At 45.6% G+C, this 11,559-nt stretch overlaps 1 protein-coding gene across 2 annotated transcripts; it reads left to right on the plus strand.

Annotated features, from left to right (window-relative positions):
* The first annotated feature begins 2,072 nt into the window (after window positions 1-2,072).
* Window positions 2,073-6,131, plus strand: LOC119354954. 2 transcript variants are annotated; one of them, XM_037621720.1, is made up of 4 exons: window positions 2,073-2,362; window positions 2,972-3,347; window positions 3,444-3,569; window positions 4,675-6,131. In XM_037621720.1, the coding sequence occupies exons 2-4, from the start codon at window positions 2,991-2,993 to the stop codon at window positions 5,890-5,892; spliced, it is 1,701 nt and encodes a 566-aa protein (XP_037477617.1). In that variant the 5' UTR covers window positions 2,073-2,362; window positions 2,972-2,990; the 3' UTR covers window positions 5,893-6,131. The 2 variants fall into 2 exon arrangements, with proteins under 2 accessions (XP_037477617.1, XP_037477618.1); XM_037621721.1 differs by lacking the exon at window positions 2,073-2,362 and adding an exon at window positions 2,375-2,580.
* The last annotated feature ends 5,428 nt before the right edge of the window (window positions 6,132-11,559 follow it).

Consider the following 11,559-nt stretch of genomic DNA (forward strand, 5'->3'; position numbering starts at 1 on the left):
AAGTTTCAAGCAAGGTTGATGTAGAAAAGAAGAATCTGGTGCCTTTCTCCCAGTCGTTGGCAACCAATCTCGGGCTTCTGGTATCTGTAGCCAATGGTTCTCGAACCTGAAGAAGTAGCTCTTAGCTGTGTCTTTGGAAAACTCGACACTAATCAGCACATGGCCAGATGTTGTTGCAGGAAGGGAAGTAGGCATAGTGTTGAGGAATCCTAAGCTCGATTCAGTGTTAACCAATACTCTATCGAGCTTGACCTGAGTTGGCTCCACCCTCTTGTTCGACCAAGTGAAACTTCTGTTAGCAACATCGATATCATCCAATGCATTCCCTCTGATCCATGAGTTGAACCTGTCCATCACTGCCCAAATTTTTCTCCCATGCGATTTTTCATGTGCAAACCTGTACATGTTAAAATCCCCTAGGATGAGCCAAGGTCCAGTCACTTGCTCCGCAGCTTGTTCCATCACAACAAACCTGTACATGTTGAAATTCCCTAGGATGACCCAAGGTCCAGTCCTTTCCTGCAATTTCTCATGTGCAAACCTGTACATGTTGAAATTCCCTAGGATGACCCAAGGTCCAGTCCTTTCCTGCGATTTATCATGTGCAAACCTGTACATGTTAAAATCCCCTAGGATGACCCAAGGTCCAGTCACTTGCTCCGCAGCTTGTTCCATCACAACAAACCTGTACATGTTGAAATTCCCTAGGATGACCCAAGGTCCAGTCCTTTCTTGCGATTTCTCATGTGCAAACATGTACATGTTGAAATTCCCTATGATGACCCAAGGTCGAGTCACTTGCTCCGCAGCTTGTTCCATCGCAACAAAAAGTTTGTGCGTTCATCATCATCACATGGGGCATATACAGTGGATAAAACAAAGCTGTCGTTGTTACTCCTCGATTGGAAACATGCAAAGATGCTAAACTCGTGCTTGGTAATCTCAGAGCCGCACACCACATTGTCATCCCACGCCACAAGCAAGCCACCTAAAGTGCCGCAAGTCGGCGTGTAGATGAATGATCATTGATTTGGGTGGGGAGGAAGGAGGCTGCCTTCATCGTGTCCACCACCTGCAGTTTAGTTCCCTGCAGGAGACTGACGCTCGATCGACTAGACAAGAGTGCACCTTTGACTAATGAGTATTTGTCAGTATCACCAAGTCCGCTAACATTCCAACTAGCAATCCACATGATGAAAAAAGATGTACCCAAAGACAGGATCAAGGAGGAAACTAATTAAGCTTAATAAGGACACTTGATTAATAGAGTGCTCAGGAGAGCTTACATAGCTTGAATTGCAAATCTCAAGTAAAGGAAAACATGCAGTACAACGCAGATAGAACGCTCAAAAGGACCACAATATAGGATGAACGACTACAACACATGACACATGCAGAGAGAAGCAACATATTGAGGTGACCCTGACAAGCATGCAGGCGATTCTTCTTCTGCCGCCTAGAAGTGGGTATTATGGTGATATCACGGGGAGGATAGTCTGTAGTCATATTTCCAGATGTAGCCAAGCTCGATGGATCTCGTTAGTGAATCTCAATGTTATGCTTCGTGTGGTTGCTTTATGAAAAAGGGTTTTCCACTGCTTTATATATAAAGCACCCTTCGTGTGGTTGCTTTGCCCTGGATTGATGGACACGTGCCTTGGATTTTCTAACAAGCGGACACACCGGCATTGCAGCTGTGACTCTGCAGGCAGACGAGCAGCATAACATGACCACGACGGCGCACATCACACCGCAAGTGAGAATTTGTTTGAACTTTCAGCTGATTGATTAAACGGCATTGGTGTGGTTCAAGTTGACACACGCGTAAGATCTCCACACTCTCCGCACGTACGTAGTTCCGCCATTGCTCAACGGCTCAACCCACCTACCTACCTCAAGCCCGGCCCTCGGTTTCGAACACCCGTCGCACGCACGCACCTGCCCTGCTTACAGTTTACAGCAGTACTGAGTACTGGTAGTACCGGCCACCCACCCATCGCGTCACCTCAACGGCGGGCGGGCGTACATGCGACAAGGCCTAATCATATGCGGCGCACCACGGCGACAGCTCACTCGCGCTTGCACCCCCCTCCCTCTCACTGCCGGCCGCCCCGCCCCCGCGTCGACGAGTAGTCCTACACAGTGCAGACGGTGGTGCACGCACACGCGCTCACTGACGCGCCCATCATCATCCCTGTCCCCTACCCCTCCCCCACTCGTGCGCTGTGCTGGTGTTTGCGCCGGCTCCAGCAGGCGCAGCTCACAACCAAAGCCTGCTGCTGCTGCTCATCCTCATCATGACGGCGTGTGCAGCCAGCTGATCGGGCGCAGGCGCCTCCCTTCATGCACCTGCTCTTAATGGGTACGCACTCCTCATGTCGCTTCTTCTTGGATGGTTTCTCATTTTCTAGGCCATTTTTGAGGTTCCTGCTGCGCCCTTCTTGGCGCTGCTCTGCTCTCCTCTCCTCTGCGCATTTCTTGGTTCTAGACTTCTCTCTTCCTTCTTGGAACTCCATGTATGCCCCTCCTCCTCGGTCTTTGCGAAAGCGATTTTCACAAGCTTGTCATCTTCTTGCTGTGGTAGGTACCGCTCCTATGCACGTAGTTTACTTATAACCACGTTTACTTCTTGGGTTGGGCATTCGCACCTGCATTACTCTATTCGTTCAACAAGAGGTTTTACTAGCAACAGATTCCAGTTTGATTTAAAGGGAAGGGAATGGTGCATTGGTGACGGTCACATCGCATCGCCCCCTTTCGCCACTTCCTGCTTCTTATTCCTTCCTCTAAAGCTGCATCCATCCCATCTTTTTCTTTTCCGCTTTTGCTCTTTCCCCTTTGATCGGTTTCGATGCCGCCACACTCTTCATCTTGACCGCATCACTCACCACCACCCACATTGTGCTGCCTGCCATTGCTCTCTCTGTCTCTGTCTCACTCTCGCTCTTGATCTCGTCTTGCTGGGAAGCAGAGGAACTTCCGGGGCTGCAATGCCGGGACGCGGCGGGGAGGAGGGCGCGGCGGTGAGGCTGGCCAGGATCCGCAAGCGCCGCGCGCTGTCCTCCTCCGACGCCTCCAACGCGGCGAGGAGGCTGAGGTCCAGGAGGCCTGCGGTGCTGCTGATACGCAGGGGGAGGGAAGGAGGCGCGGCCATGTCGGACTCGTCGTCCCGGAGCCGGCATTGCCGTCGCCAGGTCGCCGACGGCGCGTCGGCGAGGAGGCTCGTCACCGCCTTCTGGCAGTCGGACAAGGACAGGCTGTTCGGGGAGGAGCAAGATGTCCTGCTCATGGACAAGGACGCGTCGGCGCGCCGGAGCCTGGTTCCTCGGAGCAACGCCTCCACGGAGGTGAGAGATACTACTTGGACTTAGATTCATCTGTTTTGGTTGCGTCATTTGTCGAATCTGTGGTGTGGTTGGTTAACCGATCTAGCGGTGGTGTAGGTTTCCAAGAGCTCAAGAAGCAGGACCAAAATCAAAATGTTTGAGGAGGCCGGTGGCCGGAAGGGGAGCTGCCACAACGGCCATGGACAGTGGCCTTCAGCAGATGTCAACTGCAGCGCAATGGAGGTAAATCCGCACCTTCTTTCCTTATCTTAGCTCTAGTTTTTTTTCTTTCCTTTTTCCGAGAAATGTTAGTTGTAGTTGTTGAGCCGTCAGAAGAAAGATTTTGTACTTCATCATCGAGTCTGGACTCTTGAGCAGGTGAATCTGCAACATTTCTACTATTAAACACTTAAATCTTGCATGCAAAAAAAAAGGGAACCAGCAATTCTTACCCACCCTGACAACATAGATGAGTTCAAATGCTATCTAATTTCTTAATTCAGTCAGTATTGACGTGGGTAGGTGCAAAATTTCCAGTACTTGTTTAACTGAAAAAATATGAGAATCCCTTGATAGATCTTAGAATAGGAGAATAGGTTGTCTTAAGCCTGAACTAGCTCTGAGTTGCCGAGCTAGTGATGATTTTAATCAGAGCCTAGCTAGTTGCTAGCTAAAGGAATCTCTCCCCTCAGAAAGGACTTTCGACTTGTTGTTTCAAACGTAGCACACCTTTAAGTGCAAGTTGGTTCCTACAAATATGCAAACATTTGCGGAACTCAGAAATGCTTGTCCAAGAAGCATCTCAGTAGCCACCACCTTACAAATGCTATATGAGTAGAGTAGTGTATGCGTAGGCGCCGCCGTGCTGAGTTATAAAGTCACTGATAATTTTAGCGCTGTGCACCTTTAAGTATGAGCTGGTTTTGTAAAACATGAAAGCAGAAGCAAATGTGGGACGCATCTCCAAGGAACCATTTTCAGATGCACATGCGTCTCGTCCACTTGTGCATCAGTCTATCAGCTAGGCTTGATTGTTTATCCAGCAGCTGAAATGGCTCCGTAATAACTTTCCTTACGTCTAGGTCGTTAGGGGGTGTAGTTATTGGGCAGTTGCTAGCACTCCCTTTTAGTATATGGGTGGTCAGAATTATTGAAGCTAATTTCCGATTAGAAAGACCTGTATGCCTTGTCTCTGATTTTATTATCTATACTATCATATACTACCACTTTTACCTTCTGAATTGGGCGATTTCTACATTTCATATAAGAACCTTGCTATCTATGAATTGAAATAAAAAAAGAAGACAGGAGTTGAAGTTAGCACTAAACTTTGTCATTCTGTTTTCAGATTGGCACACACCCTCAAGACGATGTTTCAAGATGCCCTGAAGAGAAAGCAACCCAGCTGAAGGATCTGTATAACAGCTTGATTGCGTCCAAGGAGCTCGCCAAGGTGCTAGCACACATCTGGGGAGAGCTGAACCCATCAACCGTCTCACTCATCTCTGCGCTGCGCTCCGAGCTCGATCTTGCGCGCGCCCACGTGCGAAGGCTCATCAAGGAGCAGAAAGCAGAGCGCAGCGAGATCGACGACCTGAAGAAGGAGCTCGTGGAGGAAATGGAGGCCTGGAAGGCCAAGCAGAAGGAGAAGGCCGCGACCGCCCTGCAGTACGTCGTCACGGAGCTGGACAGCGAGAAGAAGTCGAGGAGAAGAGCAGAGAGGGCGAACGAGAAGCTCGGCGCCGCATTGGCCGACGCCGAGTCCTCGCTGCGCGCGGCCAACAAAGAGCTGGAGAGGGAAAGGAAGTGCAGAGGGAGGGTGGAGATGATGTGCGGCGAGCTCGTGAGAGGCATCGGCGAGGACAGGGCCGAGGTGGAGGCGCTCAAGAGAGAAGCTGAGGACTCGCAACGGGAGCTGGAGAAAGAGCGGGAGATGCTCCATCTCGCGGACGAGTGGCGCGAGCAACGGGTTCAGATGAAGCTGCTGGAGGCGCGGCTTCAGTTCGAGGAGAAGAACTCGGCGCTCACCCAGCTGCACGACGAGCTGCAGGCGTGTCTGGACGCCAAGAAGGGCCAGGAGCCTGAGAAAACCGATCAGATGCCATCAGCCCGTGCGTCTGAAAATGGAGGCGCTGCCTCTGGCCCTGTTCCAGCTCCAGACAATGCTGGTGACGGAGGATTCAGTGAGGATTGCGACTCGGAGGGGAGTGACATGCACTCGATCGAGCTGAATGTCGACGGCAACGGCAATTTGCATACCTGGAGCTACACTCCTTCGTCGAGGCGCGACCGGAGAGTGGGTGCGATGACGCATGGATCGTTTCCGGAGGACAGACGGACGGATGATGCCGGCTCGCGCGGCGGCGACCGGAAAACGTCCCGGGAGACAGATGACGCGCTGGAGGGGGACTGGGCAGAAGGGTGCAGCCACGGAGTGCTCAACTTTGATCATGACGAGGAGAGGTACCAGGCCATCAAGGATCTCAGGGAGCAGATGCTGGCCGGATCTGGGCTCCTCATGTCACAGGGCAGAGAAACTGCTCAAAGTCAGTACTGTATCTTCTGATGTTAATTGAACTTGGCCGATTACTGAAGTGTACCGACCAATCACTGCTGATGTTAGTTAGATATGACTTGCTCAATCAGACAGGGATATATAGTCAGGGTTTGTCTTTGTTGATGAGTTTTCTTTTGCACGAGTGCTTTGAGCTCTTGAAAATTGGGGATGCGGTTCAAGTGTACCCAGTTCCATGCTTGTAGTGTTATGTATATTATTATTACAAGGAGTATGTCTTTTTACAGAAAACTTTCGATCTATTCATCTTTAATCATGACAGTACAACAATCACCAGAAATAATAGAGATTATATCCAAATACGTAGACCACCTAGTGACGACTACCTGCACTGAAGCGAGCCGAATGCGCGCCACCGTCATCCCCTCCCTTGCTAGAGCCGGACAAAACTTGTTGTAATAGACAGTCGGAAAATGGTCATGCTAAGGTCCCATGGGACCAGCGCACGAAAACCTCAACCGCCGCCGACGAAGAGTAGCATAGATCGAAAGGATTCAACCTAAAAACACACAAACATAGATGAACGACGGCCAGATCCGAACAAATCCACTAAAGACAGATCGGCCAGAGACACATATCTACATGCCTGACGACGATGCTAAACGCATCACCGGGACGCGGGCTAGATAGGGAAAACCTTATTCTATCTTCATGGAGCCGTCGTCGTCTCGTCTTTCTAAGCAGGACTCAAACCACAACAAAACTCGAAGAAGGATAAAAAAATGAAGCCCTCCCATCGGGAAGGGACGTGGTCCACCGCGCTGGAAGCAGAGGAACTCTAGGTTTCTTTCAAGAGGAGGCGGCTGTCCTTTTGACAGATGAATATGTATGCTATTGTCATAGTTATAGGTTCGGTGAGTGTTTCATGCAAAAGTAGACAAACAATTTTGCGGTGAAGAAAGCTGATGAAAACAAGCAATTGCTTAGGCGCTAAATATAAAAAATAATAGAAGAATTCTACAAGTTTCTCGGAAATTTTAGAAACACTATTCAACCAGTTTCGGTAAATATTAAATCATGATAATGTTGGGATTAATTTTGGAAGCTATTCCTTTCCGTTCAACGTGTTATCGATAAGTTCAAGCCGGCTCCAGTAGGGGAGCAACGATAGCGACTCGTTTTGATGGCGTTAGTGACCGTTCGGTGGTCTTGAAATCTCGATATAATTTTTATTATGTTTAAAATGTTTTGTACTTCTGATGAACTTTTATAATTAATCTGATCCATTCCCAAAAACCTATTTTACTAAGAATATCCATAAAATTAAATAAATTTTAGTAACCTCAAAATATTTACTAGACAATTTACGCGCATCATTTTTATGTGTCCAAACTTATTGTAAAGAAAGAGATGACCACTGTATATTATACAGCGATTGATAAGACAATCTTATTTTAAGCCTACTACCACATAATTTAGAGATCACGACAAAAATATGATGTACGATGTTTTTATTTCTTAGTGTTGTCGCTGATAACTAGATAAATATGTAGTGAAAGATATTGTTGTTGAGATACCATCTCTTAACTTAGAGGATAAACCTTGTTGTTTCCTCTGATTTATCTCCCTTTCACCTCATGATTTATCCCACTGTCATTCCTAAGATAGTGGCAGTGTCCCGAGCTCCCGGCTAAGGGGCCTCTCACCATGGATAAAAGTACACAACAATTTTGCGGTGAAGAAAGCTGATGAAAACAAGCAATTGCTTAGGCGTTAAATATAGAAAATAATAGAAGAATACTGCAAGTTTCTTGGAAATTTTAGAGACACTATTCAACCAGTCTCGGTAAATATTAAATCATGATAATGTTGGAATTAATTTTGGAAACTATTCCTTTCAATTCAAGGCTGTTATCGACAAATTCAAGCCGACTTCGGTAGGGGAGCAACGGTAGCGGCTCATTTTGGCGGCGGTAGTGATCGTTTGGTGGTCTTGGAATCTCGATATAATTTTTATTATGTTTAAGATGTTTTGTACTTCCGATGAAGTTTTATAATTGATCTGATCCTTCCGAAAAACCTATTTTGCTGAGAATATCCATAAAATTAAATAAGTTTTAATAACCTCAAATATTTACTAGACAAATTACGGGCATCATTTTTTATGTGTCCAAACCTTACTGTAAAGAAAGTGATGACCACCGTATATACGGTGATTGATAAGACAATCTTCTTTTAAGCCTACTACCACATAATTTATGAATGATGATAAAAATAGGATGTACAATGTTTCATTTCTTGGTGTTGTCGTTGATAACTAGATAAATATGTGCTAAGATACAATCTCTTAACTTAGAGGATAAACCTTTTTATTTCCTCTGATTTATCTCTCTTTCACCTCAGCATTATCCCAATGTCACTCCTAAGATAGCGACAGTGTACCGGGCTCCCGACTAAGGGGTCTCTCAACATGGCCTCTCGGTCTGATGCGCCAGGCTGAGGAACCCTTGTAGGTTCTGACCTAGGCAACATAGGGCGGCCCATGGCATATAATCAGAAGGTTCTAGAAGAGTTGACGTACATGACAAGACACTGGATTCGTGGAGGACTTTGCCTCCCGTACGTAGCCGACTAGGATCTTTTACCCTAGGACCCCCTCCCCCCGGTATCTATATAAACGAGGGACCCGACTCGTAGACATCATCGTTGGACATCTCACATCATTACAATCTCGTGGTAGATTACATCTACTTTGTATTTACTCCAACGCAATAAACACAGGCAGGACATCGGGTATTATCTCCTCAGAGAGCCCGAACCTAGGTGAAATATCGGTATCCTTGCTACCCTCATTCCAAGACATCTAGCTTAGGATCCTCTACCTCAATATCTGCCGGTTTAGGTTCCGTCAGATAACACCATTGTTAGAAAAAAGATAGCATCATTGTACATGCTCTAAGTCATAAGTCATGCCCCAGCCATTCAAGTCCTTATCTGTGAGGGCTTCGATGGCCTGGACAAAAACTAGTTCTAGAAATCTTGTACAATCTCTAAGTCATAAGCCATGCACCAGCCGGTCAAGTCCTTGTCTGTGAGGGCTTCCATGGCCTGGACAACAATTGGTTCTCGAGTTCCCACCCAAAATTCTTCTCTACCGCCCAAATTTTCAGGACCCCCCCCCTCACACACACACACACACACACACACACACACACACACACACACACACACACACACACCGACTACTAGTGAAAAATGTCCACATGGCATGCCACTTTCTAGGCTCATGGTACCATTTTCTTGAGTCAGGGTCCAATCAAGGTAGGATTGTCAATCTACTAGGGTCAAAGCCAAAACCTGGTGGTACGATCGCATCGAGGTTGATATGCCCGAGCATGGTTACCTTGATTTGGATTGATCCTTGTAGTATCATGCCTTTTCCTCTAGAAACTCTAGATTTATGGAAGCATTCGAAGATCAGGTTTTATTGAGTATTTTGGCCAACGCCTTTTTTGTTATGAAAATGCATGGAGGAGGGTAGACAGATATTTTGACACAAGTATGAGCGAGTGGAATGGGTAAAGTATAAATGCTAATGGGCTTGTACATATTACTAGTTGTTTGTCTTAGGTGAATTCAAAGTTGCGATGTTAGAGTGTAGAAAAAAATTGACCAGACCATAGACGTTGGAAGAAGGCTCGACAAATATATGAAGAGGAAATAGCTAATGCTTTGTACAGAGGGACGTCGAGAGAGGAGTAGGAACTTGCCAACCAAGTCTCTAAGTTTCTGTTATGTGAGGAAATCATGGTAAGACAACAATTTTGAGTTGACTAACTGAAGGAGGAGGAGGATAGCAACACGGTTGTAGCGATCCGACCTCAGACGGTCAAGTCTCTGTGCTTAAGTGTCATCCCTGAATCGGTATGCTGACACACATAGTACTCGAGGATTTATAACAGAGGTAAATCACATGTATAAAATAACATAAATACTATTACCTCAATCCAAATAGCGGAAATAACAACAAGGTTGTGGATTCTCATCAACACCAACGGCAAAGTTGAGTGTAGAAATCGTAACCCTAACGTATCACTTACTCATCGTAAGAATCCTACAACATTAGACATTGCAGCCACAAAGGGTCAGTACATTGAATGTACTGGCAAATTCACACCATAGGATAATGATGAATAATAGCTATCACTACATGCATATATGGCTGGTGGAAAAGCTCTATGGTTATAATGTTTTTGCGAAAAGCTAATTCTTTCCTACTGCAAAGGAATATAATTTATTTAACTACAAAATTGGTTGAAAATATTGAGAAGGTTCCTCCAACTCAATCCCAAATTAACATCAATAACCCAACAAATTATTTAAGTAACGTGATGAGATCAATATGATAATCCAAGTATCAGAGACTCAAGATGTCCATAACCGGGGACATGGCTAATCATGATTAGTTTATACACTCTGCAGAGGTTTGCACAATTTTCCCCACAAGACTCGATCTCCTCCGTTGGATTTCTCGCACTACATGGTGTTTGAGAAACGGATGACCAAGACACATTCTTTCAGAAGCATTAACTCTCTACTCCGGATAGACTATACCACCTACAACCCACTACATCTGCTAGTCTACCTCTTCAAGAGCTTCACGCAACTTACTCAACTATGCTAAAGCCCATAATAGCTTGTGGCTGCACATGGAAGTTTCTAGCATGAATAATCTTATGATCCCTTTGAGTCTGGGTGGCATTCCATAGGGTGATCACACGGGTCCTCCGAGATCCCCTTGGGCAAACACTGGGTTCTCTAGGTGCCCGGGCAAACCACTGGGTGCTCCAGGGTGCTCCAACCAATCCACCCAGATGTGTATTAAAGTAGCCACCTTAAGTTAACCATTAAATAATAACTCTCACATCTGTCATGAATTCTCTCAAATCAGTCCACGTCTACGAGCATAGCATAGCAATATGAGCATAACATAAAAGTAACTCCCAGGGTTTGAATGTAGGGCAATAGGTTCCTACCTCATCAACTACTTCCCGATACCCACATGTTATCAAGTCCTAACCATGCAATGTTTGAGGGTTGAAACTAATGCATAAAAACTGGGTATGAAAGGGATATGATCAAAGTGTGAACTTGCCTTGTACTGTTGATGAAGATGATTCGCACTCATAACTCTTGATATTTCTACTCGTCACACTCCGTTCAATCTATCGTGAGCAAGCAATAGTAACCACACATAAGCAATCACTCAAAAGATCAGGAAGAACGAAGAAGATAGTTCGGAAAACATCAAAACCAACAAATAACTCTTGCAACATAAAGCAATTTTTAACAGTACCAAAATTATGTGAATTTGGCATTATCATAAAGTTTAAGTTAAGAGCTTCGAATTGCAAAAAGAATCAACTAAATCGGAGTTATAAAACTCAAGTTATGAACAAAAAAGTTTGAATACAATCTGTTTGAATTCAAATTTTAAAACTTTCAAAAACATGTTTAAGTTGTTTTACTGGATAGAGGAGATCGTAACGAAGAAATGGGCATTGGTTTCATCTAATTTGGATGAATGAGTAAAAAGTTATGGCTATTTGAAAAATCAGGGCCAAGCTGTTTTGCGGAAAAAAATAGCTAGGGCTAAGGTCTAATGTATAAATACGTAGACTAATTGATAATCTAATTGTTCTATCGTATTAGTCTAGA

The sequence above is a fragment of the Triticum dicoccoides genome, chromosome 2A (genome assembly GCF_002162155.2).
Source record: "Triticum dicoccoides isolate Atlit2015 ecotype Zavitan chromosome 2A, WEW_v2.0, whole genome shotgun sequence".
NCBI classification, from domain to species: Eukaryota; Viridiplantae; Streptophyta; class Magnoliopsida; order Poales; family Poaceae; genus Triticum; species Triticum dicoccoides.

Coding starts and splice junctions, on each gene's coding strand:
- LOC119354954 (XM_037621720.1), top strand. CDS start 2,991: ATGCCGGGACGCGGCGGGGAGGAGGGCGCGGCGGTGAGGCTGGCCAGG. Junction 3,348..3,443: donor GGAGCAACGCCTCCACGGAG/GTGAGAGATACT, acceptor GCGGTGGTGTAG/GTTTCCAAGAGCTCAAGAAG. Junction 3,570..4,674: donor TCAACTGCAGCGCAATGGAG/GTAAATCCGCAC, acceptor TTCTGTTTTCAG/ATTGGCACACACCCTCAAGA.